Source organism: Cebus imitator, unplaced genomic scaffold, assembly GCF_001604975.1.
Source record: "Cebus imitator isolate Cc_AM_T3 unplaced genomic scaffold, Cebus_imitator-1.0 Scaffold66, whole genome shotgun sequence".
In the NCBI taxonomy this organism is placed as follows: Eukaryota; Metazoa; Chordata; class Mammalia; order Primates; family Cebidae; genus Cebus; species Cebus imitator.
This window is the reverse complement of record NW_016107381.1, coordinates 4505307-4530402: the sequence shown is the minus strand read 5'-3', so window position 1 is coordinate 4530402 and position 25096 is coordinate 4505307. Positions and strand designations below refer to the sequence as shown.

Below are 25096 nucleotides of genomic sequence, written 5' to 3'. Positions count from 1 at the left end.
TTGATATTTTGAAAAAGCCAGTTGTTGTAGATTGTTTTCCAGTTGGAGTTTGTTTCGTGTTTCCTTGTGGTTGGATTCAATGTATGCGTTTTTGATAGGAATGCCACAGAAGTGATGTAGAGTCTTTCCTGGTGTTCATGAAGGGGGTGATATATCTTTTTTTTTTTTTTTTTTGAGATGGAGTTTCACTCTTGTTGCCCAGGCTGGAGTACAATGGCGCAGTCTTGGCTCACTGCAACTTCCACCTCCCAGGTTCAAGTGACTCTCCTGCCTCAGCTTCCCGAGTAGCAGGGATTACAGGCACATGCCACCACGCCCAGATAATTTTGTATTTTTAGTAGAGACGGAGTTTCTCCATGTTGATCAGGCTGGTCTTGAACTCCTCGCCTCAGGTGATCTGCCCCACCTTGGCCTCCCAAAGTGCTGGGATTATAGGCATAAGCCACTGTGCCCAGCAATATATCTATTTTTTAAAACTCATTTTGAGAATATGGGAAGGTACTCAAGTCCTAAAGGAAAACATATTTAAAAATGAAATGGAAGGGTATGTGCATTTGAGCCAGGGATCTGATCAAATTCTCTCTCAGACCCCTCAAGGCAAATCATCGTTTACTCTGCTTAACGTAATACGGTTTGTCCTGGTATTAGCTCATCTATTCATTCACTTGTTTGCTTAATCATTTAGTCAAATGTCAATTGAACACCTCCTGAGTGCCAGAATAATGTTGCAGGTGCTGAGAATAAGCAGAAAATACAAAAACAGAAACAAAACCCACCAATCCTCACAGGCTTCTATTCTAGTAGGAAAAATATACAATAAACAAATGAAATCAGTTATATGGTATGTTAAAAGGGAAAAGTGTCATGGAGAAAACATTTAGCAGGGAAGGCATGACAGGAAGTGCCAGAAAACGCTGTAAGGTTAAATGAGGTGGTCAAGGAAGGTCTTCCTGAGAGGACAGCGTGGTAAACCACAGGCCCCCAAGCTGAGCCATGTGACTTCTGGCTTCTTTTGAGGATGCAGAGTTTAAAAGGGCATTAAGAGAAACACAATACAAATTCTAATATTGTGTCGTCTATCATTTAACCAGTCAGTAAGTTGTTTCACATATCAGGGGCCAGCCAGACAAGAGAAAGGCAACAGTGCTCGTTATTCATTGATATTCTAATACTGGGTGGGATGGGATTGGAAAAAATGGAACCCCAGTACAAAGCTTCAGAGAATTAAGCTAGTGCTTGCTACTTAGCTAAGCTAGTGCTTGCTACTTTGTTTGTCCTTTATGACAAAGATAGGATAAGGGACAAAAATGTGGAGGGCTAGCAGGAATCATCTGGGCAAATTTTGAACTGCCAGCAGAAAGGAAGCTATCCAATAAACATATAATGCCTGTGTTGTACATTGTAGTCTTACGATTTTATACTTTAAGAAGTAAATAGTTTGTTTATGTTGCTTACAGAGCTACCACTGCTTTCCCCAGGTCTGGCTGAAGGATAGGAAAATCCTCTGCCAACGTCATGTGCAAGAAGGACGTTCATCCTGCCTCCAAATCCAATATTAAAAGGGATTACAGGCTCATACCTATAATCCCAGCACTTTGGGAGGCTGAGGTGGGCGGATCACTTGAGGCCAGGAGTTCGAGACCAGCTTGGCCAACATGATGAACCGTCGTCTCTTATGAAAATGCAAAAAAATAAGCCGGGCATGGTGTTATGCTCCTGTGGTCCCAGATACTGCAGAGGCTAGACAGGAGAATCACTTAAACACGAGAGGTGGAGGTTGCAGTGAGCCAAGATGGCGCCACCGCATTCCAGCACTCCAGCTTGGGTGACAGAGTGAGATTCTTATCTGAAAAAAAAAAAAAGTATGAATGGTAGAACAGAAAATATCATATGATAAGAAGAAACAAGAATCATGTGAAAATAGATTGCTTATGGGAGATGAATGTGTGAAGAACAGTCTTAATTTCATGTATGGGGCCCCGCCAGGAGTTAAAAAAGGAAACAGAAGAAAAAGAAAACAGGAGAGAATGAAGACAAATTTAAATGGCAAACAGAAGCCCCACAAGAAAAATATGCCAAAGATGACGTAAACATATAAATTCAGCCCTTTGGTATGCAGGTTAGAAATGTGAACTGCATTAAGTGTGACAAATGGGGTCATGTCAACGCAGACTGAGAATGTCCTTTGGTCTTTCAGAAATCAATGCAAGTTCAGTTCCCAATGAAGACACAGATGGGCACTAGATGTGATTTGTTCGTTTCAGAATTTACATAGAGTACAAACAAAGAAATAAAATAACATCATTTCTCTCCCTCTGTCTTTTTTTTTTTTTGAGACAAAGTCTCACTCTGTCACTAGGCTGGAGTGCAGTGGTGCAATCTCGGCTCACTGCAGCCTCTGCCTCCAGGGTTCAAGTAGTTCTCGTGCCTCAGCATCCTGAGTAGCTGGGACTACAGGCATGCACCAACATGCCCAGCTAATTTTTTTTTTGTATTTTTAGTAGACACGAGGTTTCACTATGTTGGCCAGGATGGTCTCAATCTCTTCACCTTGTGATCTGCTAGCCTCAGCCTCCCAAAGTGTTGGGATTACAGGCATGAGCCACTGCACCTGGCGTGTTTCTCTCTCTTTTTTTTCCAAAGGAAAAAGATTTAATATAAAGATTCAAGATTCGCATCATGACAAATGACACAAATTTGTGAAATATCCTTTTCTCTTCCTTTTTGTAGATGGTTTTACCACGTTGCCCAGGATGGCCTCAAACTCCTGGACTCAAGTGATCTACCTGCCTGGCCACGTTTCTCTTTATTCTCTCAGTTAAAAAAAAAATAAAGAAGTAAATAGATTTTAATTTTCAGATTGCCTGGAGTAATTGCTTCTGACATTTGGCACAAGAAGGAGACTTTTGCTTCATGTCACCATGTCTCAGAACTGAATCTGTTTATGTCCACATATCCTGGAACAGAGGCTACATATAGGATGATACTGGTCAACAGATCCTCTTGCTTGGTGGAAAATGAATCTTTCAGTGGACTTGTTGAGCTAAGTCTCTGCCTGCCTTTTGCTGTCTGGAAGGAGAGGCAGTTAGAGATCTTCCTCCTCCTCCTTATCTTTGCTGCTAAGCAAGCTGCCTCTTCCCCGGCACTCTCATTCCTGCTTTTGGCTGTTCCTCAAACCCACGTGGCTCTCTAGACCTGTCATGCTCTTGTGTTACAAATCCATAGCCACTTCCCTTTTTTTTTTCTTTTGAGATGGAGTTTCACTCTTGTTGCCCAGGCTGGAGTGCAATGGTATGATCTCGGCTCACTGCAACCTCTGCCTCCTGGGTTCGAGCAATTCTCCCTCAGCCTCCCTAGTGCTGGGATTACAGGCATGCACCACCATGCCCAGCTAATTTCTTGCATTTTTAGTAGAGATGGGGTTTCACTATTTTTGCCAGGATAATCTTGATCTCTTGACCTCATGAACTGCCCGCCTCAGCCTCCCAAAGTGCTAGGATTACAGGCATGAGCCACCATGCCCGGCCAACATCCCACTTTTTATCTTTTAAATCCTGGGAAGAATTATCTCTTAAAGACCGGGAAGAATGTCATTTTCCTGTGGTTCCTCTCAATTATGTGGGTACAAAACATGGATGTCACAATTGGTTTATGCAGGATGCATCCCATAACACTGGGTCTTCAGGTCGGCAGAAGGTGGTGCAATGCTGGAATTGAATTCGAAGACTGTAGTACACTCACTCCTGGTCTTCTTGTATTCCTGCCCACTTTGTCACAGGCAGAACAGTGTAGGAGTGAAGCTGTGCTCTCCAGAGCCACACTGCCTGGTTCGAATCCTGGCCCCATTGTGAACTATCTGGGTGACTTCGGGAGGTTACTTAACCTGTCTGTACCTTAGTGTCCTCAGATGTAAAGTGAAGGTGGTAAGAGTTCATTTCCCCTTGTAAGCTTGTTAGGACTAGATGGGTTAATATTGGAAAATCCCTTAGTGCAGAGCCTAGACATAGTAAGAGCAATATTGTTTGTTGATTAAACAAAATTTGTTTTGAGAGTATGGTTTGTGGGATAGAAAGGTTTGGTTTAGGGTAGCGATTGGTCCTTGTTCATCATAATGTGACCTCGGAGCCAAACTGCAGTGTCCAGAGGCAGCTTAACTACAGCACATCCCACAAGGATGGGTATAATAGAATATCCTACAACAAAGTTCACTGAATTTTCTGAACAGTGTTGCAACTCACACAAGAGCCACATGGCACAGCAGAATAAATGGAAATACTAATAATCAGAAAATACAGATAACTAACTCATATGGTTCATGTAATCTTCCCTAATCCTCCAACAACCCTTGGAGGTTGGTGTGGCCCATGCTGCTGATCAAACACTGATATTCATTTTCCCTTTCTTTTACAATAGAATGCCTGAGTTTTGCCAAGCACATGGTCACCCAGCCAATGACTACATCTCCCAGTTTCCTGTGTAGCTAGGCATGGCCATGTGACTAAATTCTGGTCAATGAAATGTGAGTAGGAATAAAGTGTGCTATTTTCATGTTGTGCCCTAAAAAGGAAAGGACATGGGCTCCCTTTGCTCCTTTGTCCCCCTTCCCACTGGCTGGCATGCAATTATGGTCAAGTGAACTGCTGCTGCTACCTTGGACTCAGAGATGGAAGCAGAGTATTGAGGATGGCAGAGTTGCCTAACTAGCCCTGTACCATTTAGGTCTGAGATGCTTTATTGTGAGAGAAATAAGCTTCGATCTTGTTTAAGCTATTTTGTTGTTTTTTTGGGTGGGCTGTTTTTGTTATAGCAGATTAGATGATACCTAATAAAGAAGGCGTTACTATCTCCATTTTACAAAAGCAAAATGGTAGCCTAGAAAAACTGAGTGACTTGCCCAAGGTCACATAGTTTGTAAATGTCTATGGTGGGATTTGACACGTAGTGCTTGGGTGCTACCTCTGGGGCTGTTAACCATATACCATGCTATTTTGCTTCTTGAGCCCTGCTAGGTAATGATCTGGGTTTATGGGAAAGAAAGGGAGAAGAGAGACGTCTGTTCCAATCTCCTTGGTTGACCATTCCTAACTATGATCCATGGTTCCACCCAAACACATATATTTTATAACTATTCATTTCTCCACAGATGCATAATTATGTGGTCTCAGTCCATAACGAATGTGTTGATTGTCTATGAGGTTTGACTTTTTTTTTTATATTGTCAGAGTGCAAGAACCCATGTCTGGTTATTGCAAACAGACTTAAACCCAGGGTCAAACCCAGGTGCAACGTTTAACAGCATACACAAGGGAGGCATGCAAAATACCTCTAAGACAGCAGCACTGGAAAATAACTTCAGTCCAAGCATGTCAATCCCAGTAGTTAAACGTGACCAATTGATGCATGCCTTGCAGGAGCTCAGCGGCAACGAGGGAATGTGAGTGAGCCACAGGAGCTTAGTGGAGAGGCTGCTAAGCTGCAGAGGCCAGTGGACCTGCACAAACTTGAAAAAGGCTCAACACCAGTTATAAATATTTGCTTGCTACCGAGTCCTACTCAAGCCATTGCCATACCAACATTAATGAAGTCAGACTTTTAAGGAAAAGTGGTAACAATCTGTTTCAATTTTTGCAGTAGCAGGGTGGATCATATAATGCTCACTCCTGACACCACACCTAACACCTATTCATTTATTTCAGCTTCACTCAAAGCCTCCAGGACCTAGCAGGTTCAGGTTAGGTGACCTTCTTAGGTATTCCTAAGAACAGCTGGCCTTCCCCTCTCTCAGCACTTTTTCCCTGTGTTATTGCCTCATTATTTGTCTATGTCCACCTTCTTCCCTGCTGTACTCTCAGAGCCCAGCAGGCAAGGGGCCCAGGACTCAGCAGACATTCAGTAGATTGGATGATTGGATGAGTCCCATGGTGTGGTGGTTATGGCTGAACATAACATAAGAGGCCTTCTCCATCAGAAGAATGTGAAGAAATATGCAATTGATAAACATCTAGAATCCAGATACTCACCTGTCTTGAAAACTGCACTTCCAATCCACACTCTTAGTGCCAGTGAGAGTATAAACTAGCTCGAGTATTGCCGAAAAAAATTGACAATAGGTCACAAGACCCTTAAAACGTTCAAATGATTCGAACCAAAAATAACCTCTGAAAATAGGCCCTGAGGAAATAAATACAAATGTAGAGGAAGGATGTCATTGTACTGTTATAGAAGAAAACAATTTAAATGTTCTTAGTAAAAGGGTATGTAAATAAAGGAATATCCTTTGATTGCAAATTATGCAGCCGTAGGAGAAAAATATCATCTTTTGGAAGAAGACGAAATGACCTGCAAAGAATTTTTCTGATAATGTTAGGTGGAAAAAGCAGGATATAAGATTATATATTCTGCAGGATCCATTGTAAAACTCTCTCTTTCCTCTCTCTCTCTCTCTCTCCCTCACACACACACACACACACACATACACGCTCCTTTACATACATATAAGAGAGAAAATATTGGTAAAAATGTTATCTATTTATAATCATCTTTGAATGATTGTTTGATATTTTATCCTGCATTTTCCAAGCCTCCATTAGTAGGTATAAAAAGAAAGGAAAAAACAGATTCCCAATTCTTGTTTCTATTTTTTTTTTTAAATCGTTGTTGTTTTGAGATGGAATCTCACTCTGTCACCAGGGCTGGAGTGCAGTGGTATGACCCCGGCTCACTGCAACTTCTGCCTTTTGGGTTCAAGTGATTCTCCTGCCTCAGCCTCATGAGTAGCTGGGACTACAGGTGCGTGCTACCACATCTGGCTAATTTTTGTATTTTCAGTAGAGACAGGGTTTTGCCATGTTGGTCAGGCTGGTCTTGAACTCCTGACCTCAAGTGCTCCACTTGCCTTGGCCTCCCAAAGTGCTGGGATTACAGGCGTGAGCCACCAGGCCTGGCCTATATTTCATTTTTTGCAAACCCCAGATCAGTAGCACAGCACGCAAGGCGGAGGGGGAAAAAGGCACATCCATGTTCTTCCCCTCAGAATAGCTCATGTTATGGGCATCACCAGACACCAGGGACGTCTAGGCTGCCTCCTTCCAAGTAAGTAACTATTCATACTAAAGTGGGAAAGATACGGTGCAGTAAAATAGGCAGAGCACAGGGTATGTGCTGCTACTGGATATAACACTACTGCTACTTTGTAAAGCAAATTCCACCTTCTTCTCTTGCCTGCTCAAGCCTGTTCCACAGTGAGTAGGAGTCATGAAGCTGTGGTAATGTTTACTCTCTTCTCTTAAAGCCAACAGCCAATACTGAATTGTAACTCTCTTTTTTTTTCCTATTGTGTTCTTTTTTCCTCCTTTTTGCCTAACTCTGAATTTGCCTCACAAGGCCACTGTGAAGACGATGAAACTGAAATTTGTAGAACATTCTCAGCCTCTTCAAGGATGGGTGGAATCAGAACAGAATAATTTCCCCTTGTGCTGTTTTGTATGCCTGTCATCCAATAAAACATAACATTCTCTCCATTCTTTTCTTGCAATACTAATGAGATAAAATTTGTCTATAAAGATTCCTAGTTGAGTACTCAAATGTTGTTCTTGAACATTTGTTATATGGTCTACTTTGTAAGCCTGGTTTCAAATTTGGTGATATCAGGATTAATAACAGTATGTATTGTGCCAGTACATTTTATTTCATTAAGTTCTGAAAATCAGAGAACAGCATTTTTTAAATAACAATTTTACTCATATCAATAAAAATGCCCATGAATTCATATGGCTAAAATGTTAAAACCTAGAACCTAATTTATTTACTTAACCAATCACTTGCAATTACCTTTAGGTAGTCAAACAGGTTTGGTTTCAAGTATTTTTAAACTATGGCTGATGTTTAGAAGCGTTTTCATTTAAACTATGATTAAAGTATAGTCATAAAGCCAATAAAATTTCCACCTAATATGTGACTTTTTTTTAATTTTTAATTTTTTTGAGATGGAGTCTCACTTTGTCATACAGGCTGGATTACAGTGGTATAATCTTGGCTCACTGCAACCTCTGCTTCTCAAGTTCAAGAGATTCTCCTGCCTCAGCCTCCTGAGTAGTTGGGACTACAGGCACACACCACCATGCCCAGCTAATTTTTGTATTTTGGGTAGAGACAGGGTTTTGCATGTTGGCCAGGCTGGTCCTGAACTCCTGGCCACAAGTGATCCTCCCACTTTGGCCTCTCAAAGTGCTGGGATTACAGGCATGAGCCACCATGACCAGCCTCCTATGTAACATTATAACTTTATTGTCAGCCCCCATAGCCGAGATAATTCTAAGCAAAAAGAACAAAGCTGGAGGCATCATGCTACCTGACTTCAAACTATACTATGAGGCTACAGTAATCAAAACAGCATGGTAGTGGTACCAAAACAGAGATATAGACCAATGGAACAGAACAGAGGCCTCAGAGGCAATGCCAAACATCTACAGCCAACTGATCTTTCACAAAGTTGACAAAAACAAGCAATGGGGAAAAGATTCCTTGTTTAATAAATGTTGTTGGGAAGACTGGCTAGCCATGTGCAGAAAGCAGAAACTGGACCCCTTTCTGACACCTTACACTAAAATTAACTCCAGATGGATTAAAGACTTAAACTTAAGGCTTAACACCATAAAAACCCTAGAAGAAAACCTAGGCAAAACCATTCAGGACATAGGCATAGGCAAGGACTTCATGACTAAAACACCAAAAGCATTGGCAACAAAAGTCAAAATAGACAAATGGGATCTAATTAAACGCCAGAGCTTCTGCACAGCAAAAGAAACAATCATTAGAGTGAACCGACAACCAACAGAATGGGAAAAAAATTTTGCAATCTACCCATCTGACCAAGGGCTAATATCCAGAATCTACAAAGAACTAAAACAGATTTACAAGAAAAAAAGCAAACAAACCCATTCAAAAGTGGGCAAAGGACATGAACAGGCACTTTTCAAAAGAAGACATTTATGAGGCCAACAAACATATGAAAAAATGCTCATCACTGGTCATTAGAGATATGCAAATCAAAACCACATTGAGATATCATTTCACACCAGTTTGAATGGCGATCATTAAAAAATCTGGAGACAACAGATGCTGGAGAGGATGTGGAGAAACAGGAACACTTTTACACTGTTGGTGGGAGGTAAATTAGTTCAACCATTGTGGAAGACAGTGTGGCGATTCCTCAAGGATCTAGAAATAGAAATTCCATTTGACCCAGCAATCCCATTACTGGGTATATATCCAAAGGATTATTAAATCATTCTATTATAAAGACATATGCACAAGTATATTCATTGTGGCACTGTTTACAATAGCAAAGACCTGCAACCAACCCAAATGCCCATCAATGATAGAGTGGACAGGGAAGATGTGGCACATACACACCATGGAATACTATGCAGCCATAAAAAATGATGAGCTTGTGTCCTTTGTAGGGACATGGATGAATCTGGAAGCTATCATTCTCAGCAAACCGACACAAGAAGAGAAAAACAAATACTGCATGTTCTCATTCATAGGCAGGTGTTGAACAATGAGAACAGATGGACACAGGGTGAGGAGCATCACACACTGGGGTCTGCTGGTGGGGGATGGGGGGGAACAGCTGGGGGTGGGGAGGTTGGGGAGGGATAACATGAAGAGAAATGCCAGATGTAGGTGATGGGGGGATGGAGGCAGCAAACCACATTGCCGTGTATGTACCTATGCAACAATCCTGCATGTTTTGCACCTGTACCCCAGAACCTAAAGTGCAATAAAATATATATATATATATATATATATATATATAATTTATTGTCATTACTTCTAAGCCTGCCCTTTATTTTAAAATACAAGATATGATAAGATCAGAAACCAATCTTGTTTCTCCATTTCTTTCTCTGGAAATAATTCCTTAGGAGTCCAAACCCATAGTAACAAAAACACAGGAAAAAAACCATACATGCTGAACAGTGTTTATATAATGAACAAAGGTTAATATAACTCCTGGTCTCTTTTTATTTACCTTGTTGATATTTGTGTTGGTTAGTTAAGAAGATGATTTGTTTGATTCTTTCAACATTTGTTTATTCAACAAACTGTGGGATTTGGAGATCAGCAGCTGAGGCTAGATAGAATCCCAGTTGTATCCCTTAATAACTGTATAACTTTGGGCAAGTTATTTAACCTCCCTATACCTGTGTTTCCTAATTTGAAAAATGAAGATAATATTAGTATCTAACTCATAGAGCTGTTGGGAGGTTTAACTATGCAAATACATGAAAAACTTATACCAGTCCCTGGTATATAGTAAGTGCTCAATAAATTATAAACGGGAGGATTCCGACCCACATGGAGTTTACAGTCTTGGCAGTATAGATCTTGTAGGTAGAAAAAGACACCAAATCACACAGCTAACAGCGTCTTTACAATTGTTTTAAGTTTAACATAGGAAAAGTATAGGGTGCTAAAGATCAATTTGTGGCTTTCTTTTCCAATGAACTGCAAAAATTCCACTTTTATGCCCAAGATTCTTATCATACTGTTGTAAGATCAAGAACAATATGTGAAGTTTCCACTTTTATATATCCACCCATTATATGTAGTTGTACTGGAAAAAAATCAAAAGCTGATAACTTATATAGTATTTATATATATCAAGGTGCTTAAAGATAAATCCTAGTACCTGAGGAGGTGTAGAAATCATTCAAACTATTTGATTACAATGACAAACTAGTCAGTGACTTTTTAAATATTGTACTAAATATTACTAAGTATTTTACTCTTCAACATAGCTTTTTAAAGACACAGAGCTTTTCAAAATTTCTGCTCACCTGGGAGTAAAATTTGGGGAAGCAGGTTTCTCCAGTGTTTAAAGAAGTCAATTTGGCACAGTGTACAGGAGTTGAATACATTTTTCCCATCACAAGGGAATACATTTTTCCCATCTCTCAGTTGTTTTTCTCTGGTAACAGAGGAAATCAACGCCCATCTGTAAGGAGATAAACGTTTCAGAGTGTTTTTATATTTAAATAATTAGTATACTAGAGTAGTGATAATTGACAAATAAGAAGAGCTAAGAGAGAGAAAGAAAAGTATCCATCCATTGGTTGCAAATAATACTTATATTGGGGTATGGCAAAATTTAATTCTGCACAGAGGAATTTAACCCAGAATTGCTGACTTTTTAAGAGCTGAGAAAGCAGTTACACAGTGCAAGGCCCCACCCAGCAGGGTCTAAGTATTCCCTCTGTAAAACTGGCAGGTCACCAACGGCCGCGTACCGGGGCTGCAGGAGGGATGACGATAACCAGGATCCCCACCCTGGGTTCGGCTATCGTGGGCACCCGGGGCCGGCTGGGCGAGGCTCTTCAACAGCCAGGCCAGCGCAAGGCCCCTCTTTTCCGCACCTTCCCGAGTCTCTCCACATCCCCGAGCACCGCCTCCCTAGGGGGAAACCTACTCCGCGCCCATTGGGTTTCCAATCCCGGCCCGCCTAGCACCGAGCGGCCAATCAGGAGGTAGCCTTCCCGAGGGGGCGGGATGAGGGGCGGTGCTGATTGGCGGAGCCTAAAGTCGCCACGGCCGCTGGGCAGCAGGCTCATTTGCCTTCTAGGGTGGAGACTCACCAGCCGAGGCCGCCTGCAGCGTTCTGCACCGCCAACCGCACGCCATGGCTGACAGCCGGGATCCCGCCAGTGACCAGATGAAGCACTGGAAGGAGCAGCGGGCCGCGCAGGTACACCCTGAGCTCCCCGAGCGGGCCCGAGGGTCCGCGTAGAAAGTGGGAGCGTCGGCGAGTAACGGCCCGGCTTCCCCCGGGGCGGTGCTTGGAGGGACTGTATCGCGTCTCGCGGGGCGGGAGGGTCCCCTTGGGTGCAGAGGGACTGTTACATTAGCGGGAGCAGCGGAGGGGAGTCCGAGGCGTGGGGCCTGGGGCGCGGGCCTGGAGGACTTGTTGTCCGCAACAGGCTCTGGTGGTTGTTTCAGAATTTTGCACTTTTGCCAACTGGGACAGAGGTCGCAGCTTGAGGACAGAATGAGGGCTCATGGGGAAAGAGGCAGAGAGCTGCAGCTGCAAGGAAGGCCGTCAGGGGAGAAGGGTAGGCTGTAACGCTGCCCTTCCTGAAATACTGTTTACACGCTTTCATAGTTGTGGGGTACCAGCAGGGCAGGGATTGTGTTTTACCATCTTGATGTCTTCAGCACCAATCACAGTGACTGGTACGTACTATGCACATTATTAAACAACTAAATAAACGAATTTTGATATCCATTGTCTCATATGCACTTCAAAATATCAAGCCTAGCATTTTACAGCTGGGCGGTGACATTAGGGATTGGTTAATGCGTTTATTCTATTCTTCGAATGCCTGCAGGTGCTAGGCACTGTTCCTAGGTAAGGTGTACAGATTCCAATGAGGCAAGACCAACACCCTTGAGAAGTTGAGAGGCTAGTCTGGGAGACAAGACGAATGAACAGATGATTACACTCCAGCGTAGTGAGGGCTGTAATATAGGTTATCTGTAGAATGTAGAGGCAGTGACCAAGTGGGCCGGACAAAGCAGGTGACATCTGAACAGGAATTTTTTTAATGAGTAGGATTTTAACTTGGTGGTAGGGGAGGCATTCCTGGCCTGTGCCCCGGCGGTGCAGGATCTCAGAGGGCATCTATGACAGATGAGACTGCATCTGGTCTGAGTCTTCTGTTGGCAGATTGACCTAGAGAGTCTAAAGGTCTTGCCTGGTTCCCTGGCTGCTGGTTAATGGTAGAGAGAAGACTGTAACCCTGTTTCCCCTATTCTGCCTAGTGTTCTTTCTCAAAACTCAGTGTTCATGAACTCGGGTATTAATGCTAAGTGCTCATGGATTGCCTTAATGGTTCCCTGTTTGGGAAAAGGCTGCCATTCTCCCCTAAAAGCCTGGAAAATCTCCCCTCTTGGTCCTGTTCTTTGTTATATACCATTAGGATGGTTCATGAGTTCTTGATACGTATAATAAAGTGAACCAGAGAGACGTAGAGTCTTAGTGAAGGATGTGCCACTAATTAGTGGCAGAGACAAGGTTAGAACTCAGCTTCTTGGGCCCAAGACTCTTTCCATACCTAGAGGGTGCTAAGTCCTGGTTCACACCGAAGTTTTCATGTATACTCGGTGAATTGAGAAAAGTGTGGACAAGGTAGTGAGATTTTTACAAAACAAAATATTTTCATTTTTAACGGACTCTTCTTTATTCTGAGACTAACTGCCTTTGTTGTTTGGGAGAATCATGAACTGTTCACGCATGAAGTCCCTGCTGTTGATTTGCCTCATGTAGTTGCCCATGTGAGAAATGGTTGACTCACAGAGCGCATCCATAGTTGGGAAGCTCATACCTGAAATACGGCAATCTCCTTTGTCCATGGCATCTCTGTACACTGTGTCCATCTTCCTGACTGGCAGTCACATTGATATCTTGTTGTTCCTCCATTTTAGCTCCTCTGAGTGAAAACATCTTCCTTCTTTGAGGTACTTCTTCCTCTCCACCAGGGCCTTACAAAAGGAATTATGCATATGCCTCATAGTCTATATAATTTTCAAACACTTTTTTTAATTGAAAAATTTAAAACATTCAGAAAAGTTGAAAGAATTTTGCAGTATTTACCTATATATCTGTCATCTAGATTCTACAATGAACATTTTGCCCTGTGTCTTTTATTACATGTTACTCCACTTGTCTGTCCATCCTTTCATTCATCCAATAATCCATTAATTTTTTTTTCAGCACATTTCAGAGTAAGTTTTAGGTGTCAGTATACTTGACCCCTAAGCACTGAGCATGCAAATTAAAAGAGTCCAGTGTGTATGCTCTTAAGGTAATATTTACATACAGTGAAATGCATACATATTAAGTGTACCATTCCATGAGTTTTGATAAATATATATACTTGTGAGTCCTAAACCCTTATCAAGATATCGAAGATTTTTGTCACCCTGGAGAGTTTCCCAGTCATTCCTTGTAACCCCCACAATCTCACACCAGGCAAACAGTGTTTTGAGTTTTTTGAATCATTTATTTATGTACTTTTTTGGTATAAGGCTTCTTTCATTCAGCAAAACTGTTGTAAGATTCATTCAAGTTGTTTCATATATTAACAGTTGGTTCCTTTCATTGCTGAGTAAGATTCCATTATATGAATATATCACCATTTGGATATCCTGTTGCTGGACACCTGGGCTATTTCAGTTTTTTTCTGTTATGAGTAAAGCTGCTGTGGCTGGGCATGGAGGCGCATGCCTGTAATTCTATGACTTTTGGAAGCTGAGGTAGGAGGATTGTTTGAGCCCAGGAGTTTGAGACCAGCCTGGGCAACATGGTGAGACCCCATCTCTACGACAAATAAAACAAGTAGTCAGGCATAGTGACACATGCCTGTAGTCCCAGCTACTCGGGAAGTTGAGGTAGGAGGATTGCTTGAGCCTGGGGTGTGGAGGCTGCAGTGAGCTATGATTACACCACTGCACTCTAGACTGGGTGACAGAGGGAGACCCTCTCTTAAAAATAAAAAGTAAAGCTGGTATGAAAATTCTTATACAAGTCTTTTTTGTGCACAGATGCTTTTATTTCTCTTGGGAAATACCTAGGAGTAGATTTATTGGGTCATAAGGTAAGTGAATGTGTTATGAGGAAGTGCTGAGCCTTTTCCCAAAGAGGTTATACCATTTTATACTTCATCTCAGCAGTATATGGGAGTTCCAGTTGCCCCACATCCTTCTGACTTTTGGCGTTGTCAGTCTTTTACTTTTAGCTTTTGGGTGTGAAGTGGTATCTCATTATGGTTTTAATTTGCATTGCTCTGATGACTAATGATGCGAAGCATCTTTTTACGTGCTTATTGACCATCGATATATGTTCCTTCGAAGTATATGTTCAGATTTCCTGTCTTTCTAAAAATTGAATTGCTTTTAAATTATTGATTCATAGCCCATATATTAAGTTAAATCCTGTGGAATCATGTGTAGGCTAAGTGTTATAATAATAAATCCCAACATGTATAATGGTATACACGTATTAGAAATTTATTCCTCTTTTACATGATGGCCCAAAGTGGTTTCAAGTTGAAGGAGGTAGGTAGGTTCTCTGCTCCCCACAGTTATTTAATAGGGCACCAGGTTGAAGGAAGCTCCCCATTGGTCAACACATGGCTTTTAAGGTTGCCCTTGGCATCACTGTCCAGCATAGAAGGCTCAAGAGCATGGAGAAGGTTATATGAATATGAGGAGGTTTAGGGGCCAGGGTCACTTCCACTTACATTCTTTTGGCTAGAACTCTGTTATGGGCCACACCTGGGAAATGTGGTCTACCCCTGTCCTGGAAGCTGACTCTACTCTGTTATCTAAAATGTACAATTCATATTTGGTGAAAATCTGTCTACCCATTTTCTCGTGATGTGGCAATGGACCCACAACATAATCTCTTTTTAAAAAATATGTCATTTTACTCTCCGACATTAAGATAATCTGTTAGAAAATTATGACAGTAACAGATGGTATTTAAAAAAAATCTCCCCTTGCTTTGTAAATGCTTTTATGTAAGTGGGCAGCTTTGTGCTGACATCCTGTCTTCCATTTCCCAATTAGTTTTGATGCTTTACTGAACTGGGAGAGCTTTACATTTTGGGACTACTGTAGAAGAGCACTCTGTTGCCTCCTCTCTCAAGAATCAGAGCATGCTTTTTGGAAACACAGTCAACCAATGTGAAAGCAATTTACTGGGCATTTCTTCTGTGGGTCAGATTTGGTTTGCTGACAAGTGAATTGGGAGTTTGTAAGCTTTAATAATTGATCATTGAGTCAGATGTGTTCGTGAGTATGACTTGGATACACTTAAAAATCCTTATCTCTTTTTCTCTCTTGGCAGGAGGGAGATGGTTCTGCAGGTATCCCGTCATTTTGAAGGGAACTTAAATGGGAACTTCATTGCTGGCTGCTTAGAATGCCATGGGCTTTTCTTTTGAGATACTTACCTTTAACTCATTTCCTTTTTTTTTTTTAAGTGAAGTGCAGCTTGCTGCCAGTGCTGTTTTCTTGGGGTAAAGAGGAAATGTTAACAAGTAGCCTCTGATCCCTTTAAAATGGGAGACTTTGAGCATTTCAAGCCTTACCTTTTTATACAGTTTTCTTATTACCTAGGAGAGAGGTTAGGTCTTATAGGCTATCCATTTCTGTCAGTGAGTTGCCAATGTATTATAGCCTGTGAGGGTTTATATTTTTTAGGGTAACCCTGGTAATATAACTGCATGGATGTTACACTGCCAACATTTGGGATGGAGAAGGGGTGACTGAGTGACTTAACTCTTTGTTCATATGTGCTTTCATGTCTCCTGAAATATACCTAGCCATGGAATTGCTAAGTCATAATGTGCAGTGGGAGAGACTATGGGAGATGGAATAGAGCTTTTTAAGGTTTAGTTTCTTTTTCTTAGCTTTTCGATGGTGGGTAGGTCAATGCAAACGTACACCCAAAGTCTGAGGAATCTGAAAGGCCAAAGAAAGAGGCTGACAAATCAAGTTTCTCAGAAAGAAATATTTAATAGGGACTTATGACCAGAAACCATGTCTGTGTCTTGGGTGTTGTCGAGACAAGATGGTGGATCCCACATCATTACCCCCAGACCTAGGGCTTAATGCCATAGGGAAGGGTGATTCAGAAGAGAAGTATGCGATGGCTGAAGTATGATAATATCAAGGTTGCTCGACCTCATGGCGGGATTTATAGTACATAGGTGCTCTTACACAGGGAACAACAGATAAACTGGAAATCTTAAAACTGAAGTTAATCAGAAGTCAACATGGTGGATCAGTATCTAAGATGGACTTGCTTTAGCTTCCACAGCAGCCTATATCTAGACCACTCCTATTATGTTCCCACAGACTAAGAAATTGGAGAGTCAGGACAGTCTTTGGTTTCTTGTATGTGGGTATACACATTGTAGGCACTTGAATCTTTGTTGAATAAACGGAGAATGTTAGGCAGTTATTTGCTAGAAAACGCTAGGCACATTCTTTATCACAGAATCAGAAGACATCATTATGACTCCTCTGGGACTGACAGGGACAATTTGCATTACCAATCTTTTAATTAAAAGTGGAAGAACATGTTTAGGTTCTTGAAACTTCTGTGAGTGAAGGGAACTACTAAGTGTGAAGTGTAACATGTTGATAAAATGTTTCAACAGATGAAGCCAACCTTACTTCTCTCAGGAAAATTTCTTCATTTATATATTAGCTCGGGTCAAAAGAAGCCTATAAAAGCAGCAAAGTCAAAACTGAATTTTACTTTAAGTCCCTACTTTTAATAATTGTGCCAGTTTTTAACCAAGCCAATTTCTGTGGCAGTTTTCATAACAAGTTGTCTAAAGGTGTTTGATCAGAATTTATATATTAAAATATTTCTTTTATTTTTTGAAGGGGAGATGTAGGGAGAGAGAGAGGCTGTTGCTGCTTCTTCCTCCTCCTTAGAAAGACCCTTGGCCAATCGAGACCATCTTGGTCAACATGGTGAAACCCGTCTCCACTAAAAATACAAAAATTAGCTGGGCATGGTGGCACGCGCCTGTAGTCCCAACTACTTGGGAGGCTGCGGCAGGAGAATTGCCTGAACCCAGGAGGCGGAGGTTGTGGTGAGCCAAGATCAAGCCATTGCATTCCAGCCTGGGTAACAAGAGCAAAACTCTGTCTCAAAAAAAAAAAAAAAAGACTCTTGGCCATGTCATATTGGTCCATGGTTTAGTTTATTTGCATACTGAATCCACACACATTTGTTGTGCGTTTATTAGTATGTTGAGCAGTATATTAGGGATCAGGATATAGTTGTAAAGGAGTGCACAGTCTAGAGAGGAAAAGCAGTGACAGGCTGGGTGTGGTGGCTCACACCTATAATCCCAGCACTTTGAGAGGCCAAGGCAGGCAGATCTCTTGAGGTCAGGAGTTCGAGACCAGCTTGGCCAACATGGTGAAACCCTATCTCCACTAAAAATACAAAAATTAGCTGGGCATGGTGGTGGGCACCTGTAGTCCCAGATACTTGGCAGACTGAGACAGAATCACTTGAACCTGGGAGGTGGAGGTTATAGTGAGCCAAGAATGCGCCACTGCACTCCAGCCCGGATGACGGAGAGAGACTCCATCTCAAAAAAAAAAAAAAAAAAAAAAAAAAAAAAAAAAAAAAAAAAAAAAAACAAAAAAAAAAAAAAAAAAAAAAGTAAAAAGAAAAAGAAGATGCCCTTGGCCCTGCTTCAGGGGTGATGTGGAGCGGGACAGAGAGAGCAGTTCAGGAGAGGCATGTATGGATGCCACAAAGAACTAGCAGCCAGGAAGATATAAACATGTTAACAAGCACCAATGCTACTTTTCCAAAGACAGGCAGAAAGTTGTCCAGCCATAGAAAAGCTTTTCTATCTTTAAAAATATTCTGGCTCTAAAGTTATTCATTGAGTTAAAAACAGTAATTGCAAGTTGGTGGAAATCTCTTTGCCTGTCCTTGTTATATGTAACAAATAAATCTGTGCCACTACACTGACATCTGCAAAGTTACTTAAGTTTTCTGTTTATGGTATCACCCATTAAGTGGGATTGATAACATCGATCTCTGGAGTATTGGGAAGCTTGAGATAACTTGTGTGGTCCATTTTCTAGCTCCACCCTCTCGTTTCAGCTACTAAATCTTCATTTGCATTGATTGTTTTCATCTGAAATATACTGCATCCTGCTCCTCACCTTCTGATATTAATACATACTCTATCTTTCAGTTAGGTCAGTTCCTCTTATCTGATGTTGCGCTAAATGTCCCCTGAAGTTGGGGGATCTTTTCCTTTCTTGTTTTTGCTCCCTGGCCACCTTTCTCTGTTGCTGATTGTTGAAGCTTTCCTGCCACACTGGCTTTGAAGGTAAATTGTGTATACATGAGCTTGTGTGAAGAAAGCTCTTCTATAAATGAGCATAGTTGGTCTATTAGAGTGGGGAAATGGAAGAGATTCTGAAGCCTCCCTTTGTAACTTAAAAACTGTTTCATTTCTTAACAGGATTGATGTTATAGAGGGGATTCCTGCATTGGGCAGGAGGGAGGATTAATGGTGCCATAATTCCAGCATTCCCACTCTTAAGAGTTAGTGTCATCAGGAAAGACCATCTCAAGCTTTAGTACTTTGTTTATCCAACTCTGCACCTGCCTCCTTTAGGCGTGGTATTTATGCTTGATCACATCACCCTGACCCAGTAACCAGAAGGGAACATGTGATATGCTCTCATCTCTTTCTTAGGGGAAGCTCCTTCCCCACATTAAGGATGCCAGCATGCAAGTATCATTCTCTGGCCTGTTTAGCGTTCCTTTTACCGAGCTTCTTGGTATCCTTTCTCATATTTTTCTTTTTTATGGAATGTTCCTTTATTTTTTAAAGGCTTCCTTAAATGCCTTGTTTATATGATGAAAAGAGCCCTTAAAGAATGGACATATTTGGTTTGCTCTGACTCTTATTTTACTTTTGTTATCACCCAAAAGTTCTAGATCAGTGGTTTTCAATCCTAGCTTGAACAGGAATCATTTGAAAATATCCCAGGTCTCACCCAGGCCACTTCCATCAGATATCTCTAGGCGGATGACCAAGGTATCAGGAGGCTTTAAAAAGCTTCCCAGGTGATTCCAGTGCACAGCCAAGGTTGAAAACCAAGGCTTTAGATTTAAACTACAGGTGAAGTTGCTCTTTTTCTGTTTCATTTGATACTTTAGATTAAAAATAAAACTACAGAGGGTCACATGTATTAGCAACATATGTATATTCAAAAGAGTGATGTAATTGGGTGGTAAATGTTGATTGGACACTTAAACTGACGGCTTAGAAGGGACTTTGCTAGATGGGCTTAGGGACAGAGATGGTAGAGTGATAGCGTGAATGGAGGAGTACGCGTCTGCCATGATTACTAGAAAAGTAAAACTTCAGATGCTTTGCTGCTTCTGCTATCAGGTCATGGTCTCACAGCCAGTGAACTGGTAGCATGTATGTGCTGAATGTGTGGCCTGCATTTTACATTTAGCTCTTTTAATTCATGTGTTAACTCTAGGAGGTAGTTATTATTCTATTTTGCAGATGAAAAATGGAGACTCAGAAATAAGTAATTTGCCAGCAGCTACATAGCTGGTAATTGGCAGAGCTGGAAGTTGGACCCAGGCTCTGATGCCGGCACCCATGGTTTCTCCCTGGTGCCGTGTTGGCCTCTTTCCATTTGGATGAGAATGTACCTTTAGTGTCAAGGGCATTTGCTAGTGTGTCAGAGAGTCTTGTTTATTAGTTTTGCAAATTGCAGGGTCTCCTTTATTCAGTGTCTTTTTTTCAAACAGCTCACAGGTCTTTTATGGTCTTTTTTTTTTTTTTTTTTTCTTGAGATAGAGTCTCGCTTTGTCACCCGGGCTGGAGTGCAGTGGTGTGATCTCGGCTTACTGCAACCACTGCCTCCTGGGTTCAAGTGATTTTCCTGCCTCAGCCACTTGAGTAGCTGGGATTACAGGCATGTGCCACCACACCCAGCTAATTTTTGTGTTCTTAGTAGAGATGGGGTTTTACTATTTTGGCCAGGCTGGTCTCAAACTCCTGACCTCAAGTGATCCACCTGCCTCGGCCTCCCAAAGTGCTGGGATTTTGTGTTTTTATTAAAGTGCCTGCTCCCCACCATATTGCCTTCTAGAGAAGAGGCAAGAATTTATTTTAATATGCAGGACAGACATGCATGGGGAGTAAAGTTACATGCTCCACTCCAGGTGTGTGGAAATCCTAAAAATAGTGCTTTTTCTGTGTGTGAAGTTGTTGGTCTGTTGAATTTTGTCAGTAGACACCATTGAGTTCCTCTCCCAGGTGGAGGTGGCGTAGTTTTGCATCACCTACGTGTCTCTCTCAATTCCCAGTGACCCAAGGGGAAGACACTGCAGAGGCAGTTGTCTGTGGTCAAAAGTCTTCTCTGTCCATGGAACTAAGTGAAGCTAAGTTTCCAGGATCACTGGAGCTAGAAGAATGCTGCTCTCACCCTAGAGGAGGAGGGACAGCTGAGTGTCTTCTGATATAACTGAAATTGGAGAATCGGGTGGATTAAAACTAATTCTTTATTACAGTAAAATAACCTGTCCCATTTTAGAGACATTTGATATCTTTAAAACATCAATACTATAATCCACCTTATCAGTAACAGTTTTAGTGACAGTAAAAGCTGTTGACTTTTTTTTTTTTAATTGAAAAGAGACATTGCAAATAGCTGGCGAACATTGCTTGAGGTGCACTAAACAGGATAGCACACTTGAGCATCATGGCAGTAATGAAGCATTTGTAAGTTCTGAGTAAAGTATTGAGCAGCACAGCTTCCCCAGAGACCATCTTCTCACTGGTGGGTTGGATATTCACTGTTGAGCTTGTAGGACTTTTTTGGGTACCTTTCTGTCTGAGGGCTTTGCTTCTAGAACCCAGTGGCTCTCTCTAGAGCAGATGCTGAGCACATTTTCAGGCCCCACAATCATCTTTCTACTCTTCAGAGTGAGTTTCTTAGTAGATTGGCGTTGAGATTTGTCAAGGGTTTCTGAGGCATAACTGTAAGTTTCAGGCAATGCCTATCTTGTAGGATTTCAGGACTTTGGATATAGGAAATTTAAAACGAGTTAGGAAAGATGGTATAAACATTGCAGAACTATGTACCTGTGACAGTGTAAATGAAAGATTTGATTGCACTAACTCTCCTGCACTTTCTTTCTGTGTTCCTGTAGAAAGCTGATGTCCTGACGACTGGAGCTGGTAACCCAGTAGGAGACAAACTTAATGTTATTACAGTAGGACCCCGTGGGCCCCTTCTTGTTCAGGATGTGGTTTTCACTGATGAAATGGCTCACTTTGACCGAGAGAGAATTCCTGAGAGAGTTGTGCATGCTAAAGGAGCAGGTAAGTGCTATGCGTATTTGCTGTGAAAGAATTGTTTCACAGCACCTCGGTCAAGTATTATTTCCCAAAGGATTGGAGGACCTTTAACACAAGTGCCAAATCTCCATTTGCGGGAGAAAGGAAAAACATCCATCAGTAGGGAAATTAGCAATTAACTGATGGTTATTTCCTCAGATTGAACATTATATATAAAATAGTTTCTTTTAAAAATAGAAATCTTCCATTTCTTCCATCATGCAGTTCATGGAAGGAATAAAAATAGATTAAGTCAGCACTTACATGGATAGGTTCTTGGAAACTTTGACTTTAAGCTAAACGACATGTAATGAAACCAATTTTACAATAGGCTAATTGACATAAGCAGAGTTAACTTTCTATGGTTGGTAAAATTTCAACCATTTTGGTATTTCTGGTTGGTAACACATCACCAAACTTCTAAATAAAGCCTCAACATACTTCTGATATTAAACATTGAAATAAATGTGAGCCATACATATCTTTAAGAAAGATTAGTAAAAATAAGATAGTTATTTACCAGCTTATTCCAGTTCAAGGTTGTGAGTAGCTAGAGCCTCTCCTGGCAGCTTGGGGTGCAAGGCGAGAACCAGCCCGGGACAGGATGATGTCCATTGCAGGGTACACACACACACATAGCCGCTCACACTGGGGCCAGTGAGACATCCCAGTTCACCTAACGGGCACATCTTTGGGATGTGGAGGGAAGCTGGAGTACCAGGAGAAAACCTACCTTTTTCCTTTGATTTTTCCTTTCCTTTTGTCCAACAATTTCTTTAAAACTTTCTTTATTGCTCTTAGACACAAAATATGGGGGTGGTGTTTAAAAGAAAGTGAAAAACTGAGTTGGAAAAAGAGCTCCACAGAAAGGAAGTTTTTCTCTTAGCTTGCTGACTTGGACTTCCAGTTAGGACTTCTGCATTTCTTCATCCTCTAGTTCCTTGATAAGGTTTCTTCCCATCTTCTCCAGCGGTTTTTGTGTATTTTTCCATCGTGACTTGTTTAGTTTGTTGCTTGCTTTGTATCATCCTTGCTAAATGTTGAAAAGATTCTTCTTTTCTCTGTTTTCCTCTCCTCTTCTCTCTCTTCTCTTTTTCTCCTAGGTCCTGCCTGTACTTCAGGCCCCTCTGAGGCCCTGTGTCCTTGGGTCGATATTGACTACTTCCAGCCCCACTCACCTTCTCTTGGCACCAGCTCTGTGGCATTCAACCTAGCACTGAGTAATAGAATAGGGCTTTGCACTTCACCCTCTTTATTTTGTGTTTGGGCATTTCCCCTTCCCCCATCATACTGGAAGCTTCCAGAAGGCTGGGACTAACCATCAGTTTCTCTTGTCACCCAGGTGCCTGTTGAGGACCTGATGGTCTGAGTAATGGTCCCATGGTAAGGATTTCTGTATCTTTCTTGTTAGGGGCCTTTGGCTACTTTGAGGTCACACATGACATAACCAAATACTCCAAGGCAAAGGTATTTGAGCATATTGGAAAGAGGACTCCCATTGCAGTTCGCTTCTCCACTGTTGGTAAGTTGGTTTATTGGCATGATTGGTATTGCTTAACTCAACTTCACCATTTTGGGGACGTTTATAACTTAAAGAAAAACTTATTAGAAAATAGGAAGCAAGCACTTCTCCAAATGATGGCAAGGTTTTACAGTAGAAGAAATATTTGGAGATATGTAGGAAGTTACTTATATTTCTGTTTGTTGAGGTCTTAGGAAATCACACTTGCACAGAGGCTACCTCCGCAATTCTGTGACATTGGGAAAGAGCTTCCCTAAAAGTGGTTGCCTCTAACAGAATAGAGGGGAAATCTTATTTAATAACCATGCCTACAGCTGACCTTTATTTAGAATTAACTCTATGCTAACCGTGGTTAGGTGTTTTACAGATATAATCTCTAATTTGTAGATCTACTTTGCAGAGTGGGATTATTTTTGTTTCTGAGAGCTTAAGCGATGCTTCTCATGTTACAGTGCTAATGTTAGATCTATCATGCTATATTTCAGCATACCTAATGCTTGACTAGTTCTGTTTCTGTGTCAGTCTCTACATTTAAAAAATACTGTGGAATGTAAAAATAAATGGCATTAGAACTAAGAACCAATATTTTAACTCATTTTCTTAATGTTAACCTCACCATTTTGGCAACTCACTTACTCTTTTGTCACTACTTTAAGACTACTAATTATTCTCTTCCCTTATTTTAATTAAAAGTTTACCTGTTTCAACAAAGTTATCTTATTATGTTAAATGAATTACCTTATCAGCTGTTACTACATATGTTCTCTTATTACTCTCAATTAATTCTTTTGTTTGATTTGTGGACTGAATTAGCTGGTGGGTAGAAATAATAACCCGGGCTTAAATACCTAATTTGGTTTGGGGAAGTGGATTGAAAAGGATGGATCCAGGTGCTTCATTATGACGTTAAGCTTCCTGGATGCAAAGTGCTGTGGCTTATGCTTCCTGTTTCCATTTGAATATTGTAGCTGGAGAATCAGGCTCAGCTGACACAGTTCGTGACCCTCGTGGATTTGCAGTGAAATTTTACACTGAAGATGGCAACTGGGATCTTGTTGGAAATAACACCCCTATTTTCTTCATCAGGGATCCCATATTGGTAGGTAATAGAGTATTTTGCACTCAACAACTGTTTGTTGATTTAAATTGATTTCAAATAGATTGACATTTGAGGAGAAACCCTAGGAAAGGCAGAAAGAAAAGAGTTGCCTGGATTACTTTTTTCAACACATTTTTCTGTATTTATATTTATTTTATATTATATTATATTATATTAAGATGACATTTCGCTCTTGTTGCCCAGGCTGGAGTGCAATGGTATGATCTTGGCTCACTGCAACCTCTGCCTCCTGGGTTCTAGGGATTCTCCTGCCTCAGCCTCCCAGGTAGCTGGGATTACAGGCATGTGCCACCATGTCTGGGTAATTTTTGTATTTTTAGTAGAGACAGGGTTTCACCATATTGGTCAGGCTGGTCTCAAACTCCTGACTTTGTGATCCACCCGCCTTGGCCTCCCAAAGTGCTAGGATTACAGGCATGAGCCATGGCACACAGCCTACATTTTTCTATATTTAATAAGATCAAATAACAACAG

General features: G+C 41.3%; 1 protein-coding gene and 1 long non-coding RNA gene across 2 annotated transcripts in view; one reads left to right on the top strand and one right to left on the bottom strand.

Moving 5' to 3' along the window:
* The window catches only part of LOC108305772, a 58770-nt gene extending 47319 nt beyond the window's left edge, over positions 1 to 11451 (bottom strand). The window contains exons 1-2 of the long non-coding RNA XR_001825882.2: positions 11295 to 11451; positions 10845 to 11002 (exon numbers count right to left, since the gene is read on the bottom strand). This is a non-coding gene — a long non-coding RNA (uncharacterized LOC108305772). The remainder of the gene's footprint in view (positions 1 to 10844; positions 11003 to 11294) is intronic.
* Positions 11452 to 11564: 113 nt separating this feature from the next.
* The window catches only part of CAT (catalase), a 35684-nt gene continuing 22152 nt past the window's right edge, over positions 11565 to 25096 (top strand). The window contains exons 1-4 of the mRNA XM_017530534.2: positions 11565 to 11749; positions 21794 to 21965; positions 23392 to 23502; positions 24471 to 24601. Of these exons, the coding sequence (XP_017386023.1) occupies positions 11684 to 11749; positions 21794 to 21965; positions 23392 to 23502; positions 24471 to 24601 (480 nt within the window). The 5' untranslated portion in view covers positions 11565 to 11683. The remainder of the gene's footprint in view (positions 11750 to 21793; positions 21966 to 23391; positions 23503 to 24470; positions 24602 to 25096) is intronic.